The 24,131-nt window shown below is 65.1% G+C and overlaps 2 protein-coding genes across 3 annotated transcripts in view; one reads left to right on the plus strand and one right to left on the minus strand.

Annotated features, from left to right (window-relative positions):
• The first annotated feature begins 250 nt into the window (after nt 1-250).
• On the plus strand, nt 251-22,983 carry ADORA1 (adenosine A1 receptor). 2 transcript variants are annotated; one of them, XM_039883625.1, is made up of 3 exons: nt 251-428; nt 1,183-1,578; nt 21,025-22,983. In XM_039883625.1, exons 2-3 carry the CDS (start codon nt 1,238-1,240, stop codon nt 21,662-21,664), a joined length of 981 nt encoding a protein of 326 aa, XP_039739559.1. In that variant the 5' UTR covers nt 251-428; nt 1,183-1,237; the 3' UTR covers nt 21,665-22,983. The 2 variants fall into 2 exon arrangements, with proteins under 2 accessions (XP_039739559.1, XP_039739558.1); XM_039883624.1 differs by lacking the exon at nt 251-428 and adding an exon at nt 677-858.
• A 136-nt stretch (nt 22,984-23,119) lies between these two features.
• Nucleotides 23,120-24,131, minus strand: part of MYBPH (myosin binding protein H) — a gene marked incomplete at its 5' end in the record, with an annotated part of 3,745 nt that continues 2,733 nt past the window's right edge. The window contains 3 exons of the mRNA XM_039883650.1: nt 23,120-23,330; nt 23,557-23,606; nt 23,870-24,056. Of these exons, the coding sequence (XP_039739584.1) occupies nt 23,590-23,606; nt 23,870-24,056 (204 nt within the window). The remainder of the gene's footprint in view (nt 23,331-23,556; nt 23,607-23,869; nt 24,057-24,131) is intronic.

Consider the following 24,131-nt stretch of genomic DNA (forward strand, 5'->3'; position numbering starts at 1 on the left):
CGGGGGGGATCTGGATCCCCGGGCGGGAGACTCTGTGCGTAGCCGCTGGAGGGGTCGCCTCCCGAGCTCGCTACATGAGGAGGAGGGGCGTGGACACGGGGAGGCGGCGCCTCTGCTCACCTCCGAGACCCGGCTCACCCAGCAGACCCCACGAACAGCTCACCGTTCCCCAGCTTTTCTCACCCAGAATCACTTCCTTTGTTAGCGGAGCGGGGAGGGGGGGAAGGCAGAGGGCGCGGAGGGAGGCGCCCGCTGTGCGGGGCGGGCTGTCACTCAGCGCCGGCCCGGGGCAGCCCCGCCAGGCGCATCCCCGACCTGGCAGGCTGGCCGGGGTTCTCGGGGCACCCCGAGCTGGCGGCTGCGCAAGCGTCGCGCTGGGAGGGAACGGCGCAGGCGGCCGCGAGCTCCGCCAGCGTTGGCGACCTTGGGTAGGTCTGCGTTCCCACCCGCCCCGGGGCTCCCCTCTAGGGCTGCAGGAGCGGATTGAAAAAGGCGACTAGAAAAGCCCCTTCTGGGGCGGGGGTGGGCGAGAGTCCCTGGCAGGGCTGGAGCGCCGGGCGCTGCCGGGGGCCGGGCGGGCGGGGGGGGGCGGCGCCCACAGCACCGCCTGCGCGCGCTCGGTCCCCACCCGCTGTCGCTGGCGCGTCCCAGGTGCCGCGCAGCGGCGCTGCCGCTTTAAAAGCGCCCCGAGCCTCTGCGCACCATGTGATGCCTGCCAGGCCGCGGGAGCCCGAGGACCGAGCTGCCGCGCGCCCCAGCCCAGCCCTGCTCAGCGCGCCCCGCAAGTCCCGGCAGCCCCGGGTGCCCCCAACTTTGCGCTCGGCCTCTGGGAGGCCCTGGCAGCCAGCAGGCAGGATGGTGAGCTCCTTGCACCCTGCTGAGTGGGCATGGGTGGGCAGAGACAGGCGTGGGGATCCCGGTGGGGGGGTGGGGGGGTGGAGGGGTGGCTGGGAGCCGACCGACACCTGATAAAACAGCCAGCGGAGGAGTGAGCACTGCTATTTTAAGTTGCTGAGTGGAAGCTCTGGGGACATAAGGGGAAGGGACGGAGATCAGGCAGAGAAAGGGCCAGGGTGCCTGGCGGCCTGGGCAGGCACAGGCGAGCCAGCTGGGCACACCTCCAAAGGGGAGCCCCAGCCCGGAGCTGCGGGCAGGCCTCCCACCCTGCTTCTGTGACCGCAGGTGCCTGGCCCCTGTCCCCCGGCGCCTGTCTGCTGATGCCCGTCCGTGGCCTGCCATGCCGCCGACCGTCACGGCCTTCCAGGCCGCCTACATCGGCATCGAGGTGCTCATCGCCCTGGTCTCCGTGCCTGGAAACGTGCTGGTGATCTGGGCCGTGAAGGTGAACCCGGCTCTGCGGGACGCCACCTTCTGCTTCATTGTGTCGCTGGCAGTGGCCGATGTGGCCGTGGGCGCCCTCGTCATCCCGCTCGCCATCCTCATCAACATCGGGCCCCAGACCTACTTCCACACCTGCCTCATGGTGGCCTGCCCCGTCCTCATCCTCACCCAGAGCTCCATCCTGGCCCTGCTGGCCATCGCCGTGGACCGCTACCTCCGTGTCAAGATCCCGCTCCGGTGAGTCCAGGGCGGCTGAAAGTGCTGGCCCGGCCCCCTGCGAGGTGGCCGTGAGGGCCAGCGAGAGAGGACGGCGGCAGAGCACAGGACTGCAGGGAGGCAGCTGGCCTCTGGGCCATGGTGTCAGCCGAGAGGCGAAGCAGCGGGGTGCTGGGCGGCCGGAGGGCTGTGAGCCTGGCCCCGGAGCTGCGCTGCTCCTCCTGACACAGCCGGCTGCGCAGCCCGGGGCGGGGGTCCAGAGGGGCTGCCAAGACAGTCACGGTGAATGGTGGGTGGGGACGACCTGAGCCCCAGCAACCCCAGGGGGTGGAGGAGGCAGAGCCGACTGCGGGGCCGGAGGGGCCGGAGGGGCCGGAGGGGCCGGAGGGGCCGGAGGGGTCGTGCCGAGGCAGCCGGCACGGGGACTGCCGCCCCTGCAGGCAGACTGGGCAGCGTCCCGCTGTCCCCTGTCTCTGCGCCAGGGGCTCCTCCCTCTAGGGCTGTCCTGTGGAAGCCGAGCAGTCTGATGCCCTCTGCCCAGCTCCCACTTCTGGGACCTCTGCTGCAGCGGGAGGGGCAAGTGCGGGCGACTTCTCTCAAAGCCATGCACGTCTGCGCCGGTCACAGCCGGGGCCTCATGCTGAGCCCAGGGAGCACTGGGCTGGGGGGCCTGACGGCGCAATGCTCACCGTCGTCTAGTCCACGTGGGGCCCTTTGCCCAGGACTGCAGGTCACAGTCTCGTCGCCAGGCACTGCCTGGGCCACAGAGTGCCAGTGAATGCCTGGGCCAGGGCCAGGGCCAGGGCCAGCCGTGCTGGGACACTCGCGGGAGGCTGCTCCCCACCCCCTGCCCCGTAAGTCTTGTTGCCAGCAGACTCCCTCTCCACCGGGCAGCTCTGCCATCTCCGGAGGGCTGGAGTGCACATCTGGGACCTGTGGCCTCGCTTGGCGGCTCGCCCGAGCAGGCCGGACGCCCACGCTTCTCCCGGTCGCGCTGCATTTGTGCAACTTTCGAAGCCTGTTTCCTGCCCCACTTTCCCCTCTTCTCACTGTGACCCCGCCAAGGAGGTGGCGCAGAGGCTGGCAAAGGGCGCCCTGAGACGCAGCCCCCCACGCAGGGAGCAGAGCCCCGCGCCCCCAGTCCCACCACCTCTCTGTGCCCTGTCCGCCTCCCTCACAGCCTCCAGGTTTCCTGGCCACCTGGGGTGAAGGCTGCTCTGGGGAAAAGGGAGGCAGGGAGGGCAGGCCAGGGGCCCGGGCGCCCCGTGTTGCAGGCCTCCGTGCCTCCGCGGTCCCAGGGCGTGGGGCAGGTGAAGCCGGTCCCACCATTAGTAGCACGGCGGGAGCCTGGCCTGGCCACACGGCAGTGCCGCCATGCGAGGAAACGCACAGGGGTGTGGGGGGCTGTTGAGAAATTCTGTCTGCCGAGAGGGGGCCGTGGTGGGCCCAAGGCCTGGTCCTGGTGCGACGGGGTTTACGGGCCGTGGACTGGGCCGTGGACTGGGCCCTACTTGCCCTGCGGGGGCGGTGGGGGCTGTACCGGCAGGAGCTGCAGAGGCCCAGCCTCGCGGAGCCTTCTTCTGGGGGCCGGGCCGGGCCGGGCCGGGCGTGCAGAAGGCTGGGGACACAGGCCTGGGCTCGGGTCTTTGCTGAGTTTCTAGCTGACCTTGGGAAAGTCACTTATTAACCTCTTAAGCTTCAGTGTCCTCCTCTCTGAAAGGGGACGCGAATGATGGTCCCCTCTTCCAGAGATGACTGAAGAAACACAGCAGGCTTGTCCGTCTTTTCATCCTTGTTTACCCAAAGTGGCCCAAAGTGGGGCTGACCTGGTGGGCTCTGCACAGCCCCCCACGTCTCTGGGGGGCTGGGAACTTACATCTGTACGCACCTTTTCTCTTGGGTGGATCGGTGGCAGCTGCATGCTGTTCCTGTTTCTGCAGAAGGCCTGGCACCTAGCGCAGTGTCGGGCACACAGTGGACATTCGGCCAATGGGGGTGGCGCTGGGTGAGTCCCAGGGTGTGGCTGAGCCTCCCCGTGTCGCCCACTCCTTCCAGCTGTGGGCCAGGCCTTCCCCGCGTTCTGCTGTGCAGTCCTAACCACAGCTGCCCCAGCAGCTCAGAGCTGCCCCCAGCAGCGCCTGGGGTGGCTCTCAGGGAGGAAGCTTTGTCTCAAAGCCAGGGGCCCGAGGGCTGGCCCATCACTGTCCAGGTCCCTCCACAGGGCGCACGGCATGGGCTGCTCCCCTCTGGGCCACTGGCCATGCAGCCACTGCGTCTGGGAGAACAGCTCTTGGCCGGGAGTCCCCAGGTGGCTTGCCCTGATGAGCCTGGCACAGGTAGATGTGGCCCTGGGCACAAGTGAGGTCGGGGCGTCTGGGGGATGAAATCGGCCGGGCACTTCACCGAGTGAGGCACGCTTTGCTCCGTTGACCACAAATTTTATTTCATTCCACTTGGCAGAAAGCAAGAGAGAGAAAAGGTTCACATTATGTGGTGTGATCTAGTTACCAAAAAAAGGAAGCTCAAATTGTTGATTCATCAAAGACGTGTGGGCATTTACATGTATTTTGCGTGTTGTTTGCATAGCACCTTCACAGGCTGTGGCCATACCTGGTCCCCTCAGCTCCTGCCACCACCCTCACCCCCGGTTTTCCCGGTGGCAGCTCGGCGCCCAGTCCAGGGGCCGGCTGTGCCCACAGCTGGCCCTCAGGTGGGAGGGACACACGCGGTGCTGCCTGAGGCCAGATGGGTGTGGGCGGGGGAGGCAGGGGTGGGCGTTCGCCAGTCAGACCTGCTCTGTCATGGTCCAGCTGTGAGACCTGGGCTGTGGGTGGCCGGTGTTCGGCCCCACTGAGCCTCCCTGTCCGCGGGGAGGTCCCTGCCACCGCTCCTGCGGGGCCTGTGCTGCGCCGGGGAGGGCAGCGCTGGGGCTTCTGGCCTCTATGGCACGAGCATGCACAGGGCTTTCTGTGTCAGCTCATGCCCGTAGCCTCTCTCTGGTGCAGGTTCTCGTCACCTGTGTTCTTTGGACACTTCTGTAGAGAAACAGGTCCTCAGTGATCTCTGCAGACAAAGGTCTTGCCGGGAGCGGAGACAGCTTCAAATCCAGGCCTGTCCGCTAGGCGCCTTTGACCGTAGCCCACGCGCATCTTGAGCCAGCCCCGGGGAAGCTGCAGGGCTTACTCAGGGTGTCCTCAGGCGGCCAGCAGGGTCCCCTCCCATCCTAGGCAGTGTCCTCTGCATTCCGCTCAGCCCCACTCGCCCTCCCTCCTCACCTTCACTCCAGTGGACAGTGAGGCCCCTGGCCGCCTTGCCTCTGTCCATGGCTGGAGGCCTGCCCGGCTGGGCTGCTGACCAGGGAAGCTCAGCTGCGGGGTGTGGGATGGCGGGAAAGGTCTGGGGGCTCGGGGCGTGTCAGCTGAGCTCTCCCCCTACTGCTCGTGGCTTTTCTGGACACTGAAGGGCCCCCCGTGCTGTACCCAGCGTGACCATCTGTGGCCTCAGGTTCCTGGACGATGGCTCCGTAGTCTGGTCTCTGCTTTCAGGAGAGGTGGGCTCCGGCTCCTCTGTGGAAGGACATTCGTCAGGCTGGAGTGTCTGAGACACAGGGGGCCAGTGTTCAGCTCCTCGCTCCTGCAAGAGAGGGGACAGGCCCAGATCCCAGAGTCCAGGGTCACTCAGCCAGGAGCCCGTTCCTCCTTGTTTCCTGACTCTGGAAAGCCTGGAGCAGCCGTGAGCCACCCCTGTCCCCCGGGGACACAGCCTGCCAAAGGGGCCGGACGCCAGTGGTCCGCTCAGACGGGTGCGATGGGGGAAGTTGCTTAGTGATGAAAAGGGCAGTTTCTGTGTTTGAATTCGGGACGCATCAGGCGGGTCGTGCTGGGCAAGGCGTCGTGGACGTTAGTTGACAGCGGCTCGGATGAGTCCCAAGGCTGCAGGCTTCTGTCAGCCGGCGTTGCAGTGGCTCCCACGACACCACCTGCCCAAGCGTGAGCTGCTCGGAAGCGGATAATGGCCAAGCTGCCCCTGCCCGAGGGCCATGGAGCCCCAGAGGCTGTGCCCCGACATGTGACCGTTCTTTCTGAGCATAAAAACATAAATCCATGTTTATTGTTATGATTTTGAGAAATGCAGGAAGTGGTAAAGATGCAAGAACCCGGGCAGCCCTCCGACCAGGTGCGGGGACTCTGCCGGCCCAAATGCTGCCGCTGGGTCCGTGAGGGGGACGGAGCCCCGTGGTTTGGTGGGAGCGGCCCGCGGGCGGGAGTGCGGAGCATGGGGCTCGGGGGGCTGGCAGGGTGGCTCTTTGGAGGAACTTGTTGCAAAGAGAGCAAAGGGTGCCCCAGCTGCCCGGACGCTGGGACCTGGGCGTCGGCCGTGTGCCGTTTGCTCCGGCGGGAGGGCCGTCTGCCTGGCTGAGACCGGCCACGGAGGCCGGGTGGGGACCGGCCACAGCGTGCTGTCCTCGCTCGGGAAGCGGGGCTGGGACCCAGGAGCACGCAGACGGGGTGGCCGTGGGGGAGCATGGACCTCAGCCCAGCAGGAGGCCCCGCATGTGGCTGGGGCCCTCTTCTGAGCTTTCTCGGTGAAGTGGGAAGCCGGTCATCAGCTGAGAGGGCGGAGGCGCATGTGGGGGACGGCCATGGAGAGCGTGGCCAATGTGGAGCCGTTTTCTGAGCACCGTGGCGACTGGGCTCGGGAAGTCTGGTGTGACCGGGGGCAGCAGCCGGGCGCACCTGAAGTGCGTGGTGGCCGATCTGAAGTGAGGTGCGGCGCGGCGCCGTGCTTGCCGCCCGTGGGCTGGCTGTGCGGCCGCAGGCCCTGAGGAGGCGGAGAGGTCGGGCCTTCGGAGGGCTGGGCGGCCTGGCTCCCTCCTTTGTGGGCCTTAGAGACTCGCTGGGAGTGAGCCCGCACACAGGTCAGCCAACAGACAGCCACATCACGGCTGGAAAAGACTTCGCTGGTTTTCTCCAAACTCTGTCAGTGTCCGGAGACCCACGGGCCGAGGACTAGGAAGGGCCGGGCGGGCGTGTGGTTCATGGTCAAGAGTCTGGCCTGTTCTAATTGCACTGTGGAGCCTGAGTGCTTTAAGCAGGGAATGACATAATCCAAATTACATATTTAGAAGGTCATAAGTCCTTAGTAAAATATTAGTCAATCAATTCCAGTGACATATAAAAGGGATAATATGTGACAGCCAAATAAGGTTTATTCCACGTGTGCAAAGGCAGTTTCACACTTGGAAAAAATCAGCGTCCTCACCCCAGGAGGTGAGCGGGTCAGCTGCCTGCCGGGTGGAGGGTGGGCGGCGGCTAGGAGGCGTGGCCCAGGTGGGGGCGGAGAGAACAGACGGAGAGCAGCCTGTTAGGGTGAGAACCAGCTGCTTTTGGACCTGGAAGCGCAAAGCGGGGGAAGGAATCACGTGTGACTCCCGGGGTTCACGGCCCAAGCCACGGGGTGGGCGGTGGTGTTGTTGCTGGAGGCGGGCGGGCGAGGAGGGGATGGGGGAGGCGAGGGAGAGGCAGGTGCAAGCCTGGAGGTGATGCGATGGGCGGAGTGCAGGGGGTCCCTCCCCCTCCCCGCCTTCCCTGCTTCCGTCCAGACACGTGGTCAGGACACGGCAAGACTTCAGTGGAGGCCCCTGCACCGTCCTGTGGGCTCCCAGGTGCCTCCGCCTCACGTTTCCACCTGCCCCTCGGGAGGCCAAAGCATTGAGGACACGTGGCTTTGAGCCCCCTAAAGCTTCTGAAGCGTCCTGCAGGGCTGAGCGTTCTTCCTGCCAGGCTCCGTTCCGGGGTTCTGGGGTGACTAGGGCCCCCTGAGGCAGGTGCTGTCCCCGGACATCTGCGTACCCACAGCCTCATTTCCCGCCCCCGTCGCTGGTCCCCACTGCTGATCTGGCACTGTGGGTGGTGTCACCCTGCACAGTGGTCAGGTGTTCCCCTCACACAGCCTCTCCAGGGCCCTGAGTGGCCTGCTGTCAGCTAGTGCAGCTGAGGGCAGGGGCACCCCACCAGCTTACCGAGCTGCAGCCCAGACCCGATGGGCAGAGCCAGTGCGCATGGCCCCTTCAGCTCTCCTGCTCCGAGGCAGTCCGCTAGACCTCGTGCGCCAGAGGTTCTGCAGTGCCATTGGCGGGGCTGGCACAGGCAGGGCGGCCAGGCCCTGCGGCTCTCACCGTGCAGCCTGTGTCCAGCAGCTGCGCGCTCCCACTCCCAGCCGGGGGAGCCCAGGGTCCTGAGTGGGGCATGCCCACCCAGCCTGCTTGGGAACTCGCCAGGCGGTGGCTCTCTGGGGCAGGGAGGGGCGCTCTGTTTGAAAGAGCCCTTGGCCCTGGGTGCTCCAGTGGTCCCCACTCCAAGGAGGCCCCTCTCCCTCTGCCCAGACACTCTGGGGAAGGAAGGTCCAGCCGGCTCCCCAGGCACATGGTTCAGGCCGGGGAGCCGCGTCACCTTGGAGCGCTCCCTAAGCCTCTCCTGCAGAGCTTGCTCCTTGGTATTACCCTCCAAGGTGTGTCAGGAGGCAGACAGGTGGCACTCAGCCCACGGGGCTGCTACTGCTGGTAACCTTCCAGAGCTTGGTTTTTGTTGACACTTGACGTCACGTGGCCTCTGTAGCCCCACTGGGCTCAGGTCCGCTCAGGGTGAGCTGCAGGTGCGGTGAGGGCAGGTGTGGTTCTCTCTTCTGTCTTGCTCCTGGTAGCCCAGTCCTTGACCCATGCTGGGCTGAATCAGAGGCTGCGGGGGAGGAAAACCCTCCCTGGAGACCGGGTGGCCAGCTGGGGAGCCATTGGTCGGAGCGCCAAGGTGGGTACCAGTGAAGGGCAGGTTCACTGAAACAGTCCCAAGAGACCAGAGGCAGGGGCTGGGGCGTGGGGCTGAAGCGCCTCACCCAGGCTGACCTGGCAAGTCAGGGGGACCCCAGCTGGGCTCCTTCGGTCCCTGTTTCTGAGGGGAGGGTGTGACTGGCCCCTCCCGAGCCCAGGGCAGCCGCTGGCGGCCGGTGAGTGGGAGCCAGGGAGAGGGCTCCCTAGTGCCGGCAACTCCACAGTTGTCTCTGGGGAAGAAAGCATTCGGCGAGCTTGGGGACGCGCTGTGCCCAGCGGACACACTGTAGCAGTGGCCTGTCCTCTGCAGCGTAAACACAACGCCCCCACCCCCAAGGCTGTGGGCCCTAATGACAATGGCCCAGCGAGGACTGGAGGGACACAGACACCATTCAGAGCCTGGCCTAGGCCGAGGCCTGAGTGTGGGAGGCCCTGGATGCTCAGGCTCCTGGTGCGCGTGTGCGTTTACACAGGTGCACTGTGCGTTGGTGCGCGGAGGGGTTATAGCTCTTTATTTTTATTTTCGCAAATCAGAAAATACTCTCCTGGGTGTCAGACCTTTCCTTCAACACTGCTTGCTCACCCCCGCCCTGCCCAAGGCCCAGACAAGCTCCTCCCTGTCCTGTTTGCGGCCCAGCTGCCACCGCTAACCCTCCTTGACGTGGGAACACGGTTTACACGCGTAAGCCAAGCAGTCCTGTCCTCCAGAGCCACGGTCTAGTGGGCGAGGCTGATAGCTCACCAGCTGCCACGCAGCAGGAGGCTGCACCCGGGTGCACGGGGCCCAGGTCACCCTAGCCTGTGACGCTCAGCCCACACCTTCTCCTACCGGCTCACAGCTCAGGTTCCCTGCCTTGCGGCCGTGTCTCCCAAACCTGTCCAGGCCTCGGAGTTGAGGAGGACGAGAGAAGAGGGTTTGGTACCTAAGACCACGTCTCTGTCTCGCACACGCACGCGGCTGTTTCCTTTCTTTGTCTGTCTGATTCCTACTCATTCTTTAATACTCAGCTTGGGTGACGCCTCCTCCAGGAAGCCTTCCTTGTTTTGCCCTCGTGCTCCCACAGCTCCCCACGCAGCCCCCGTCGAATTGCAACGAGCGGATCTCCCTCCCTGGCCTGACAGCAGCTCGTGGCGGGGCCCAAGCCTGTCCATCTCTGCCCGTCTCCACCATGCCCAGCACAGTTCCCACCAGTATTTGGGGTCCAAAGACTGGCCCCACGTGTCACTGAGATGGTGGTAGATACGGCATGTGACTCCTGAGCGCCTGGCGCCTGCCGGGCCCTTTGCTCGGCACTTCACGTGGAGTCTCTCACTTAAATCCTGCATAACTTTGCAGAGGCACCAGTAGTATGTTATATTAATAGCATCCTATATCCCTATTTCCCACATTTTCTGAGGAAGCTGTGGCTCAGAGAGGTCAAACAGCTTGCCGACAGCCACGCAGCCGCTGAGTGCCACCGGCAAGGTCAGGCGGAACGAACCGGTTCCAGCCTTGGCCGTGGCCCTGCGCTTCTGCGGAGTGACCTCGGGGCCGCTGCGCTCTCGAGTGGCCTCGCCTTCCGCACCTGCAGAACGAGCCCCGTTCCAGTCCCCACAGAGGTCGCTCTGAGGTCGTCTGCAGGGTGCTGCTGTTGGTTCGGGCTGCAGGTGGCTGCAGGTGGCCGTGATGTTCAGGTTCCCAGCCCCCGACCTGGCCTCTGCTGCAGGTCGGATCAGTGCCCAGCGGCCGCCTGGGCCGAGGCGGCAGGAGGGGCGGGTGCCGGCTGTGTGTGCGAGTGAGGCCTAGACCCAGGAGGTGGACGGAGGCGCCAGCAGGCGAGGACAGCTGGGCAGTGGCCACTGCCCACGCTGGAGCCCACGTGTTCCTCCTCCGTCCCACCCGCCGGGGCTGTGGCTGCCTTGGCGAGGTTGGTGGGCAGCGGCAGCCAGCAGAACAGAGGTGACCCACCAACAAGAGCGTTTGGGTCACTAGAGGTGTCGGCGCCTGGGGTTGGCGGGGCCGGAGCTGGCAGCCAGGGGGTGCTGGGAGGGAGAGGTCCTCCTGGCTTCCCGGTGGCAGGCGGCGCTGCGGCCCAGGGGGTCTGCACAGGACTGCATGTCCCTTCCCACCTCCATGGCCGCCCCTTGTCCTGTCGGGAGGTGGCACGAGCCTGAGCTCAGTCTGGGCTCCGGGAGAGGCGACCCCGTGTCTGCCCAGCACAGACGGAGACGTGGGGCGGGGCCCGGAGCCTGGCGCTGGCGGGGGTGGGGTGGGCGGTGCTGCTGTCACTGTGGGATGAGCCGCCCACCCCGCTCACTGGGAGGGGCCTCACGGTCCCCGCCCAAGTCCTCGGGGTCACCGCAGGGCCCTGTGAGTGCTGAGGATGCTGAAGGCACAGCGTCCGGAGTCTGGGTGTCAGGCTGCACGCTGGCCGCTGAGCCTCGGTGTCCACACTCGTGAAGTGGAAACATCGGCCTCTCCTGAGGAAGGCCTCTCCTGAGGAATCGCAGAGGCTCCTGTGGGGAGCATCAATCGGCGGCACTTGGGCCCCTCATCCCCTTTCCTGTGTGTGTTGAAGTGACGGGGAGGGGAGGGAGCACACACGGGGGGAAGTGTGGCAGGGGCGGGGGTGCTGCAGAGTGTCGGTCTGTCTGACATGCCCACTGCCAGTGAGGCTTGCGGGTTCTCACTGGGCAGAGCCGCAAGCCCTGTGGCAAAGTGGGGAAGTGGCTGCAGCCCTCTGCACAGGTGAGGGTGTGTCTCCACCCTGTTCTCTGCCACCCTGCGTGAGCCAGGGGGCTGCCCGGCCTGAGAGGGTTGGGGACGGAGATGCAGCCTGGAAGGAGCGGGCCCTGCGAGCCGCTGGCTGCCTCCTTGGTGGCATATCTGACCTTAGTCCTGCAAGGCTGGTAGCGATGCTGTTTTTCCAATAAAGACGTTGAGAACCAGGGAGGTAAAGCAGCTCGAGAATTGTTACCCAGCTAACAAGTGGCAACAGCGGGACCTGAGACCCGCCTGCCAGACACCTAAGTGGATGCTCTTTGCGAATCGCGCGCTCCCTCGGCCGCTGTCCCTATGTGCAGGTTGCACCGCAGACAGGACACAGGGTTTGCAGATAACGAGAGAAGTCGGCTCAGGCCGGGCTGAGCGGGGACAGCGGGGAGCGGGGTGCTGCCGAGCGCAGATCCGCCCAGCCCGCCTGCTCTCGGGGCCCAGCTCCCCTGCACGCTGCCGCACTCACAGTGCGGGGAGCCAGCTTGGGGGTGTCGCTGGTGCTGTGGCAGCAGGAGAGACCCCAGAGGCCGCGGAGGTGCGTGGTGGAGTCGGGCCCAGCCTCGGCGCAAACACTGCCCAGCTGTGGACCCTCCTGTCACCTTCCTAGAGACATCAAAATCCTCTCTCGTCACTCACGAGCTGGCATTGCCCCAAGAAGGACCTTGGTCTGGCAGCAGCCGGGCCGCTGAGGTGGGAGCCTCTTGCTGCACTGTCCTGGTCCCCTCTCCGGCCCACGAACAGAGGGCGTGGCTCTCCGTGAGGACAAACAGGCCACACGGTGGATTCGCCTCCGACCTGGTGGGATTTGTGTTGCTGTCTCCTACACGATGTGAGACGAGGCTTTTCCTTTCCTGAGCTCCTACATCAGCCTCCCCAAACGCGGTGGGCAGAGCTGCTCTTGGGACAGATTCTGGTGCCATGGCCTTGAGAAGCTCGGCTGCGGCCGGACGCTGGGGACTGTAAGACTGGCCCATCCTCAAGCTCCTCATGGCTTCGTGGGAATCCATGCCCAGGACACGTGGCAGGGCCTGTGGAGGCTGCCGCCAGCTGTGCGACCTTGGGTAAGTCGCCCAGTGTCCTGTTCTGGGAGGTGCTGCCTTCCTGCTGGGAAGCTGAGTGCCCCTGGTGACGATGGGGACAGCAAGAGGGGGCGGCAGAGTTGGCTCCACTTCATAGACGAGGTGTGATTCGCTACCCGGCAGCTCGTGTCTGATCCCACCCTCGGCCTCGTGCCGGGCAGAGGTTAGGGGAGGAACTGGAGGGGTCAGGCTTTCGTGGGGCTTGGAAGCTGGGGCCACTTGAGTTGGACCTTCCAAGTGGCCCAGAATGTGGGTGTCAACGGCAGTGAAGGAGGGAGGCATGGCGGCGTCCCCCCGCGGAGGCCGCAGAGCACGTCCTGCCAGCCTTTCCCAGCTCTGAGCACTGCGTTTTGAAGTTTTGGAGAATAGTAGATAGAAAAAAAGGGTTTGATTTAATAAGCTCCACCCCCCAGCATAACTGCGGTCGCCTCAGCCAGGGTCGCGCAGATGGCTGAGGAGGGAGGAGTGATGAGAACGGGTTTGCTGATCCGGCCTCAGAGTCAGCTCCCCGCAGAGCACGGGCCTCGCGCACCCCAGCTCGGCCAGCACTGAGGGGCCGGGGCTGGCCACAGGGACTGCGCTTAGGCTCCTGCTAGAACCGCCAGTTAAGCGGCTTCATGTGTCGGGCTGGGCGGCTGAGGCAGGACCTGGGAGTAGGTCCTGGGTTTCCGCAGAGGCCCCTTATCTGGGGGGAGGGCGGCAGGATCTTCTGCACTGCGGCGGGGAGGGGGGGCTACGGCAATGGGAAGGGGCCGGAAGCCTCGGCCTCCTCCTGCTTTGCTCACGTTGGAGGCGCCCTTGACATCGCTGAAACAGTGTTGCCCACGTTTGCAACTGTTCTCTTTCACACAGTTTCTTCTGCCTCTTCCCCAGCGCCCGCCCCTTCTGCCCCCTCTGGTTCTAACTGGGCATCGTGTGCACCTGCTCTCCGTCTCCAAGCACTACTGGGTGCCCGCTCTGTGCCAGGCACCCAGCGTTGAGCCTCTCTCTGCTTTGGAGGGCACCAGCCTCCGGTCCTGCCCTACCCGCAGCCACCTGGGCAAGCCCGGCGCCTCCCCACCTCAGGACGGGAAGTGCTCAGAGGGTGTGGGGAAGGGCCCAGGCATCCCCATGTCCCCCTCCCACTTGTCCCAAGAGCTTCTCTGCCCAGCAGGGAGCCCCCACCCACCCGCTCCACCCAGACCCGCAGACCAGGGACTCAGACTACGCTGTACCACACTGGGTCAGGCGGCTGCTGGAGCCCGTGACCAGCCTTCGGACGTGAAGCAGGCAGCTCTCGATAATCTTCGACCCTGCAGCCTGCTTTGCCTGTACTTTTTGAAGGGTCCAGGGTGTCCTGCGGGTGGTGACAGGCACCAGTTGCCACTGTTCATAGGGCCCAGATAAGCCAGCGTGCCTGCTAAGCAAGTCTCATGCCAGCGGGCCGAGGACAAGGCCGAGGACAGGGAATTGTTACATATCGAAGGCCACCGGCTGCTAACTGGCGGAGCCACAGTTTGAACCCAGATCTGACCCCACAGCACGTCTCACTCAACAAGAGCTCATTTCTCTTCTGTCCCCGTTGTTCTCCGCCTCCGGCCCCGTGGCACACGGCGCGGGCACGCCATCCTCGGACGGACCGTCCTCCTGGGGCCTCAAGCAAACCTGGACTCGTCCCTACGGTTCTCCCTCCCGCTGCTGATGCCTGGCTGGTCTCCAGACGGGTGGCGGACACGTTTGGGCCCCTGTCCGCCAATGAGGACACAGATGCCCTGCAGGGGACGGGTCTCACCGAGGCCAACTCGCTCCCCGCCCCCACCCCCACCCCGGCAGCGCCTGGACCAGAGCCCAGGCCCTGATGCCAACACGACCCGGGAGATGCCGAGGCAGGTGCGGTGAGGACGGAGCCCTTGCCAGCTCTGCTCCCCCGTGCCAGCCACGCTGGTCTCTCTGCCTGCCGGGCCAGTGACACAGTCGGCTCCCTTCCCCGTCATTGGAAATGGGATTTTACCCCTTTCCACACCGTGGGTGCCGTGAGCACCGTAGGAAGTCCTCGCTGGCCAGGCGCTCTCAGGCCACCAAGTCCCATCGCACCCAGGAAGTCAGGGGCCCCTCAGCCTTGGTCTTTCCCCACCCTGGCCTCGCCCTACAGCTGCAAGGCTGAGTTTCAGAGTGAGGACGGCCGAGGTCCGGCAAGGCTTCCTGAGCCCCTCGCTCGGGTCAGACACCCTCTCTGGGGGAACCGCCGGTCCCTGGAGGCAGGGGCTGCTCCCGGCCTTGGAAGTCCAGGCAGGGGCGTTTCAGAGCAGTGCCCGGGCCTCCTGTCCTGTGTGTGGGGATGTCCCCATGCGCCTGGACCCGGGGAAGGGATAGGGACTGAAAGGCGCCTCCCCCACATCTGAGAACCCTATCCCGATGCGGCACCGCCACAGGCCCCTGTGCAAGCTGGGGACACAGCACGGAGAAGGCGTGTGAGTCCCCTCTGCTCTGCAGCGCGAAGCTCCCTTAGCCTGTCTCTCCCTGCAGCCTGAGCCGTTACTCATCCTCAGCGACAGGCCTGTCACACTGGTCACCTCATCGATGTACTTCTCTTTCAAAGGGCTCAGTGTCCCTCTGTCCCCTGCAGCTCAGCAGGCTGGCCCTGGGATGTCAGACGGTCCCCTTCAGGGGACACGGGACCCCGATTCTGGGATGGTGGGTGATGCCGCAGGGCCTGAAGCAGGATCGTTGGGGCCCGGGCACCTGGCCCCACTGGCTTTCATCCGGGCTTCCAAGGGTGCTGGGCTCCACGCGCTTGGCCCCGGGCGCCCAGCGCCTTCGGTTGTCTGGTTTCCTGCTCTCCTCGGGGAGGGAGCCTCTCCCCGCAGGAAGTAGGTTAATAGTCTGAAAGCCTCGCTGCCCCGTCTGGGATCTGAGCTTCCAGTTACAAGTGGCTGAGGTCTCAGCGAGAAGGGAGGAAGGAAGGAGGAGGCAGGAAGGAGGAGGCAAGGCTTCGAGCCCTGCTACTCAGACCGCGGAGGACGGGGAAGGGAGCCGCAGGACTCAGTGCCATCCAAGCTGCGGGACAGCGAGGGTGCTGACCCCTCTGGCCCCCGCCCGGCCTGCAGGCTCAGTGCAAGGGGCAGGTGACCGGGGCAGGTGACGGGGTAGGGACGGCCTGGCCTTTCCCAACCCACCATGCAGACTTTCCTTCCTCCTGAGTCGGCACGGTTTACTGAGAGGCTGCTGGGCTCTCCCACCCCCGTGGGGAGCTGTCTGTGGCGGCTGTGCTGGACGCTCCCTGTCTCAGCATCATGCCTGGACCTCCAGTCCACCCGGGAGCACAGAATTGATTAGGTGCGCACCGCCGAAGGCCTTTAATGCCAGGACTTGGTCAGACAGGTGACGAAGCCCCTGAGAGGCTAGACGGGGGACAGCAAGGTGACTCGGACAGGAGCGACAGCGGGAGCCCCCCTCGGGCCTGGCTGCAGCAGGGGGTGCGGGTCCTGGAGCTCGGGGGCTGCAGGGCCCCGGACGCCTTTTGGTGGGAGGTCGAGCCGCACCGCAGGGGAACTGCTGTCTGACGCCAGCGTGTGTCCGTGAGGCGTCCCAGTTCCTTCCCCTCTGCAGTGACCCTGTGGACCCAGGTGACCAGGAGGCTGAGAAATGCCACCTGCAGGGTCCAGTGCCTGGTGACGCAGAGCCAGGCGGCGCGTGGAGGGGAAGCCGAGGGTGGACTGGCTCAGGGCCAGCCTGGCCGGTCTCGTCCACTCAGCAGTGGCTCGGCCCCTCTGCCGGTCAGCTCCATCTGCCAAGGATGGTGCTGTGGGGCCCCAGGCCCACCGCCCCCGTCTCTGCCCAGTGCCCTTTCCTGCCTCGGCCCCTGGTCGACTCATCGCCCACCGAGCCTCTCCTGTCCGAGGAGGCTGCCCGCTCACGTCCTCAGACACGCCCCAGCTCGCCCTGCTGGCGTCCAGGGGGAGCCTGGCTCTCTGCACAGTTGGTCTCTGGCTGGACACAATCTCACCGTGACAGGATCCGATTCAGAAAGCCAAGAGCCCAGTGGGGAGCTCGGGCTCCTGGCTCCTGCTGGGAGTTAGGCCAAGAGGGAGACGCAGCTTCTGCAGGCTGCAGGCGGGAGGCTCCGGGAGGCTCCGGGGAGGTGGGGTCTGGCCAGAGCCGCTCCTGGTCTCACATCATGCGGGGCAGCACGGGGCTGACCAGTGGCCTGGGGCACTTGCTCAGACCCCTCACGAGGGGCACTCGTCAGAGCAGCCTTATGTCTCAGGGCCCGGCGGCTGTCTGACGCAGCAGCCCGTTCTGCGCAGCTCCCCATCCAGGCGCCGTGGTTGTGTCCAGGGCCCCGGCTCTGCCTTCCTGAACGGATCTCTTTCTGTGGGCCCACCACGTAGCCCCGGTCCATAGTGCTGTGACGTGTGCTCTGTGGTAGGGCCTCGTTCAGTCTTGGCTGATTGAATAAGTCATCTTAATTTATCGTCGAATAAATTTTATTTATCATTGAGTAAATCATAAGTAGTTGGATAAATAGATGCATGGATTTATTTATTTTACATGTATTTATTCGCTTATTCAACAAGTAGTTGCTGAGCACTGTCTTAGGTGGGTTTTGGGGGTGCAGTGGCAAATGAACCCGCAGGTAAAGGCTCCGTCCTGCTGGGGAGAAACAGAGAGCAAATGTGTCTGTGTAGAGAGAATCAGGGCACGATGAGCTCTCACGAAAATTAAACCTAACAGGCAGCTACAGAGGGCTGGGGTGGCCTTCGTGGAGTGGCAGGGACTCGTCTCCGAGGAGGTGACATCGGAATGAGGCGGGAACTTTCCCAGACTCAGAGGGTGAGCGGGGTGGCGGGAGGCGCCCAGATGTGGGTCGGACCTCACAGAGGGCAGGAGGGCGTTCAGAGTAAGGGGGTCCCTGGGGACCCAGGGGTGGGGATGCTCAGTGGATGGCACTGCCCTCTGCTCAGTGGTCGGGTCACCTCAGATGACCCGAGGCCATCTCAAACCTCTCGCCTGGACACCCAGACTCAGCAGCAGGTCCCGCTGGCTCTGCTCCCAAACACATCTGGCAGCCAGGAACACCGCCTGCCGCCCCTGCCCGCGTGCACGTTTCGAAAACAAATCGGATCATATTACTCCTTTGCTTGCAGCGGCTTCGCCTGCACTGAGAATCAGCCCCAGAACCTCTACCATGCCCCCCAACCCCAGGTGACTCTCTGTGAGCACATCTCTGACACCCCCATGAAGGCTCTGCTCCCCAGTTTCTGCCTGGAAGGCTATTGGTGACCAGTTTGCTCCCGGCTCAGCGTCTCCTCCAAGAGAGGCCGAGCCAGCAGCTCCGTGCACCCAGACCCCACTCACAACACTCAGTCACTCGCCGGGTCTTTCCTGTTCCGGGTGATCTGTTCATCGGTCCTGACGGCCGTTCCCTTCGACAGCGTTCCGTGGTGCAGGGAGGGCCCTCCACGTTCCCAGGCAGGCCTGCCGGCCCCTGAGGACAGCGCGGCCTCAGGAAGTGCTGAGCAGGCGAGGGCCCCGTGTCCCTCTGCCCTGGGCCTCCGCCCGCACCTGCCCAGACGGGCAGAGCTGGTCCAGCGTACACTTTGGACTTGGGCAGGCCTCAGTCTCAGAAACGCCACCTCTGCCTCTCCCTCGCAGGTGGCCTTGGACGTGTTTCACAAGCTCTTTGCGTCTCAGTTACTGCAGTTTGAAAATGAGAATGACGATTATAACAGCACCTAGCGCCTCGGTGTCTGTAAAGCCAGTGCCCAGCACAGGAAGAGCATCGATAAGTGTCGCTTCACGTTAGCATCGTCGTTGCTGTAGTTATTGATCAGTTAGGTGTTATTCTTTAACGCCACGCCCAGCAGCCTCCAGAACCCACCTCTACAAGGCCCGAGCAGAGGCTGGACTTCTGGACGGCCTCCTCCCACCTGCACTTGGCCACGCCCACCGGCCCTGGCAGCAGCCACGCCCACGCAGCCCCGCTGGCTCTCAGCGACGGCCCCTCCCTCCCTCCAGCCCTCCCTCCAGCTGTCCCCTGCCTCCCAGAGTCTGTGCCCTGGCCGCTCCAGACCCCTGGCCTTTTCCTGTTCATCCACAGATGACCGATGATCCAGCTATGGGGTTAGTGTTCTCCGCTTTTAAAATCGCACCCAGAGGGCAATGCCGAGCCGACAGTGGGGCTTTGCGCACGGTGGCCGAGACTCTGCAGGTGTACGGCCAGTTCCTCCAATGACATCTTGAACGAGTCCCGTGGACGGGGCCTACTTGGGGTTTCAAGGCTTCCAACTGCTGCTCCCCTCCTGCTGTCTGTGGGAGACCGCATGCTCCCCTGAGCGGGGGTGGGGGGCGTGGGGGGGGCGGGAGAAAGCCTGCATCCCACCTGGGTCTGTCCCACCCCGCTCACGCACACCGCAGGCCCCTGCCCCCATGTGGGGAGAGGTGGGCCCCTCCCTGGCTCTGGGCGACAGGCCTCCCTGAGAGAGCCTGCCCCACCTCAGGCAAGGTCCTGGGTCCAGCCCTTTCCCACCGTGGAGAAAATAGCAAGAAAAACAGATGAGAACTGATACCCCAGGCTGCAGGGTCTGCTGGGACCTGGCCCTGGAGGAGCCCGGCTCCAGGCAGTCGGGGCCGGCGGGGGTGGGCAGGGGGGGCACCTCCCTAAGCCAGAGGTTGCCTCCCCCCGACACTGCCAGTGTCCGCCTCCCCGGTGGGTCACCAGTCCCCCTGTGGGTCCTGGGCTGGACCCCCATCCTCGGGCTGGACACCCCCCCTCTCTCGTGCCGCTCTGTCTGAACAGGGCCAGACGTTCCCATTTCAAAGTGAGTCAGATGTGCCCAGTCCGCCGACCGCCCGCCCTCGAATGGCCTCCAGTGAGCCTGTCGCCCGGGAGGGGCCCGGGCCAGTCGCTGCCCCTTTCTGGGCCTCGAATTGATAACCCGTGAAGTGGGGATTCCGTATACAGGATGGGGCGAGTCCCTGAGGGAGGAACGTGAGCGGCAATGTGGCAGACAGAGGCCCTGCCCGTCTGCAGCTGCTCCCGCTGAGCCTGGCCCCGGGCACCATGTCCTCCCGCTGGCTTCTCTGGTGACAAAACGGTCCCTTTGGTCCTGCCTGTGGACTCTTGCTCAGAGTTTCTCCCCACACGGCTGTGGGGAGCACCCTGAGGGGGGCCCCGAGATGTGGGAGGTGCTCCAGGTGTGGCTGTTTGGGGGGGCTGGGGCCTGTGGGGGCCCAGGAGTGGGAACATGGGTGCTCACAGGGTGATCCACAGCCGTCTTCTCCGGTCCTATCCTCCCACGGGGGCCTCACCGTCTCGCTTCGCGGAGGAAGGTGATCTCATGGGCTGCAGGCCGGGGCCCACCTCAGTCTCTGATTCTGGGGCCACACCAGCCAGCCATCATGCTGGGGACCCACAGGGGGCCTGGGCTCAGTCACAGGCAGAGAACAAGGGCTCAGCTGAGAGAGCCTCAGGAGGCACAGCAAACTCGGTGGCTTTGGGGACACAAGAGCGGGGGTGTCGGATTCTCCTAGGGCCCTCGGTGACCCTGCTGGGAAGATATGGAGGTTGGGACAAGGTGCCCGAGGTCTCATCTGGTGCTCGCTTTCTACATGGGGCGGGGGGCGGGGCCGGCTCATTCCCCTTCCGTTCCCGTGACGCCTTCTGGGGCAGTGACTGATGGTGGAGAGGTGTCCAGGACGAGGGGCCCGCAGGCGTCCTCGCTGTGAGAGAGCGAGCCACAGCCCTGCAGGCACAGGACACAGCGGGAGGGAGGCTGCCCCTCGCGCCTGCGGGCTGCCACCTGAGCCAGCTCCTCAGCGTGGAGCCGGGCGGCCCCAGCCTGTGACACTTGCTTCAAGGCCAGTGTGTGTGCAGAGGACACACAGGCCGCTAGCTGGACTGGGCTGAGGGGAAGTGGGGGCATTGAAGCCCTCAGCCCTCAGTGCGGGTGGGCAGTCTGGTCAGTTTTCGTGTCCCGCAAACGTTTCGTGTTCAGTGTGTGTCGTGACGTGTATAGAGCTGGGTAGCCCTTGGCCCTTAATCACCCCTTATGTCCCTTCCCAGGGCACGTCACGGCCTAAGGCTGTCCTGTTGACTCACTCCCTCACTTCCGTGTGATCGGTTTCCACCCTCATTCCCGGCACAGAGAGACTCGGCGTCCGCTTTGCGAAGGCCCCACCTGCGCCGTGCCCCTGGCGTGGCGGCCAGGCCCTCGGAGCCCGGACTGCTCGGTGGACGTCCGTTTTCTTTCCTGAGCACAGTTCCCAGTTGGCTTGGTGGGCAGAGCTGGCTCCCGAGATCGGCCGCTCCGGGGAGCCCTGTGCCGAGCGGAAGAGGGGGGGAGGGAGGCGCAGGCGGGAGATGAAGGCAACGGCCAAAGGAAGGGCTGGCGAGGGTTTTCGGACAGTCACGTCAGGTGCCCGCGGGGGAGCGGTTCGTCCCTCACAGGGCTGCTCTGGTCAGGCGGACGTGTCAGGAGGCACAGGACAGCCCGCCACCTTCCATGTGGCCTTGGGCAGTCACTGACCACACTGCACCTACGTCCCTCCATCTGCCAGGGCCCTCCTGCCCCACGAGGCCACTCCTGGTGGGGGTGTGCCAAGTGCATGTGAGCGAATTGCATCTTGGTCATCTTATTAAAACGCCTGAAGGGTGCCCTTTGCCCTCCACTGCGATCTTTGCCATTAACTAGGTCTCCACTGTCTGCAGGGGCAAAGAGCCAGCGCCTTGCACCCTCTGGCCTGAATCTTAGATCCCGAAAACGAGGCGCTCCAGCCACTCACGGCGCCCTGGCCGGGCCGAGCCTCACACTCTGCCTCCTCCCCAGGTACAAGACGGTGGTGACTCCCCGGAGGGCCGCGGCGGCCATCGCGGGCTGCTGGGCCCTGTCCTTCGTGGTGGGCCTCACGCCCATGTTCGGCTGGAACAACCTGCGTGAGGTGGAGCGGGCCTGGGCGGCCAACGGCAGCGTGGGCGAGCCCGTGATCCACTGCGAGTTCGAGAAGGTGATCAGCATGGAGTACATGGTCTACTTCAACTTCTTCGCCTGGGTGCTGCCCCCGCTGCTGCTCATGGCCCTGGTCTACCTGGAGGTCTTCTACCTCATCCGCAAGCAGCTCAGCAAGAAGGCGTCGGCCTCCTCGGGCGACCCGCACAAGTACTACGGGAAGGAGCTGGGCATCGCCAAGTCGCTGGCCCTGGTGCTCCTGCTGTTCGCCCTCAGCTGGCTGCCGCTGCACATCCTCAACTGCGTCACCCTGTTCTGCCCCGCCTGCCGCAAGCCCAGCACCCTCACCTACGTCGCCATCTTCCTCACGCACGGCAACTCCGCCATGAACCCCATCGTCTATGCCTTCCGCATCCAGAAGTTCCGGGCCACCTTCCTGAAGATTTTTAACGACCACTTCCGCTGCCGGCTGGCACCCCCAGCGGAGGAGGGCCCCCCGGAAGAGAGGCCGGACGACTAGACTTCGCTGCCCCCGCCCGCCCTCGTCCAGAGCATCTCGGGCCGGTCCTCTCCTCCCCCGTCCCACTCGTCTCCGTGAGCCTTTCCCGGCCGGGCTGTGGGGTGTGGGCGCCTTGCACCCCTGGGCCCTGGAGGAGACTTGGGGGGCGGTCCATGTGTCGGACTGTGGCTTGACCTCCCCACTGGCCTGGCCTCAGCTTCTGGCCAGGCAGGGCCTGGGGAGACGAGGAGAGGCGGGGCCTTTTGGGCAGGGCGCGGCTGGCCCGGCCGGTGCTGGCGCGGAGCAGGATGGCGCGGAGGGGCGGGGCTGGGCCCTTTGCCTTGAGCTCTCTCTCCCGCAGGCAGAGGCGGCTGCAGCTGCCGAATCAAAGGGATTCGCCCCCACTCCCCAGGACCCAGTGCCCGGCCATGCTGGGTGCCAGGCTCCTGCTCTCGTTGCCCTGGAGAGCCCAGGACTAGACTTGGGGGCAGCAGAAAGGGGGTGCGGAAGTCCTTTCCTTTGGACTCTGGTGGGGCTGGGCCCAGAGCCAACATGCAGTGGCAGGTGTGGGCCATCAGGTGGCAGCACTGAGCATCCCGAGGAGAAGCCTGGAGTGCAGCTACCTGTCACCTGGGCCGCCAGCTCCCCCAGGCCCCGCAGAAGGGCCTGGAGTCTCCCAGGTGACACCATGTCAGCTGTTTCTGGCCTGATGAAGACATGCCAACCGTTGGGAGCATCCTGCCTGCCTTGGGGGAGGGGGTGTGGACAAGAGAAAGCGGGCAGACGGTGGGCACTCCTGGGATGACAGGCGACAGGCCGGAACGAGGCAGAGACCACCCTCCTGAGAGCGTGGGCTGGAAAGTCTTCCTGGCATTTAAATGTCCTCAGTACCCTGGCATTTAGCCCAGTTTCCAGGGGCTTTGGGACAGCGGGGGAGGGTCTGCCCCCTGTGGGGAGGGGTGGGGCGGGCTCTGAGTGTCACTAGCGACTCCAGGCCCTGTCCCTTCTCGGTGGTGCCTTGTGCCCTGGGAAGGCACCTGACTAATAAAGGGCCACGAAGCCTCGCGGAGCGCACACTGCTGGCTGCCCACCCCGCTGGGTCAGAGGGCGAGGACAACCCAGGCAGAAAGGAGCCGCGGTGGGGGAGCGGGGAGGGGGCCTCGGAGCTCGAGGCTCCAGGGCCGGGCGTGTCCGTGTTCTCAGTCACCACGCTGGGGCAGCAAGTTCTGAACGTGAAAGCGAGCGCCTGAAAACCCCCTGGCATCTTCCTCCTGGCGGTGTCCTGGGCGGGGACGCCTGTCCCGAAGGCGCGCACTGTCACAGAGACCAGGCACGTCACACCACACAGTTTTATTTGACTGCCCCGCCCCTCTGCAGGACCTGCCCATCTCCGCCTCCCAGGGCCCTGTGCCCAGGAAGCCAGGCCAGGGCTGGGAGCAGAGCCATCCGCCATCGCTATGGAGACGGGGGGCCTGGGACATCTGGGGAGCTGATTCTGGTCCTGGTGGGCCTGGTGGCCCTGAGCCCTCAGGTCCGCAGCCCCGGGCGGAGAGCACGCTTGGCGAGCCCCAGGTGTCGGGCGGAGGCGGGAAGGCAGCGCCCGTCCCCTCCCCGACTTCCATCTCTCGGGCTCGATGCCTGGGTCCGAGCTCTGCCCCCTCCTCACTGTCCAGAGCCTCAGAGTGACCTGTGCAGGGCAGGCAGGCACAGGTGGTTGTCTCTACTTTTCTGATGAGCAAACAGAGCCCTGCCAGCCGCGCTGCTCCGGTGTCTCTGGGACCCCCGTGGGACTGTGTGTGGCTGTGTGTGGCTGCAGGTCTGTACCCGGAGCTCACCGCTGCCCTCTCCTTTTGCCCCGGCCCCGGTCCAGCCCCTGCCCAGAGGCAGTGCGGGCAGTGGGCCCAGCCGCTTACCTCCCTCCCGTCACAGCTGCCTCCAGCGGCTCTTCAGTGTGTGGCTGAGGCTGGGAGAGAGCCCACAGGTTAGAGCTGGGGGGGAGGTGGGAGAGCTGAGGGGGCGGGAGAGCCACAGGACCACCCCAGGCAGGCCCTGCAAACCCCGTGCCCCATCGGGCCACCCTCCCACGTGGAAAGTCCTTCTGGCCGTCTGACCTTGACCTCTACACCTCTGACTCGCCCTGAGGTTCAGCACTCAGCCTCGTCCAGCACAGAGGAGAGATGGCCTTGCTGTCCCACCCGTGGAGGAGAGACCCTCCTCAAACTTCACCTTTGACCTCCAGCCGGCAGTCCACAGACGCCTCCCCCAGAGCGTTGATGGCCTTGCAGGTGTAGACGCCGGAATCGAAGGGGCTGGGCTTCCGGATCTCCAGGGTGCAGACGCCTTGCTCCGAGAGGGTGCGGTACTTGGGGTTGCCCTGCAGGTCTACCTGGTTCTTCATCCAGATGATCTTGGGCTGGGGGAGCATGGTCACGGGAGTGCTGGGGAGGCTGTGGACCGGGGCGGGGCTCCTCAAGGAGGCCAGGAGGCC

The sequence above is a fragment of the Pteropus medius genome, unplaced genomic scaffold (genome assembly GCF_902729225.1).
Source record: "Pteropus medius unplaced genomic scaffold, Ma_sr-lr_union100, whole genome shotgun sequence".
In the NCBI taxonomy this organism is placed as follows: domain Eukaryota; kingdom Metazoa; phylum Chordata; class Mammalia; order Chiroptera; family Pteropodidae; genus Pteropus; species Pteropus medius.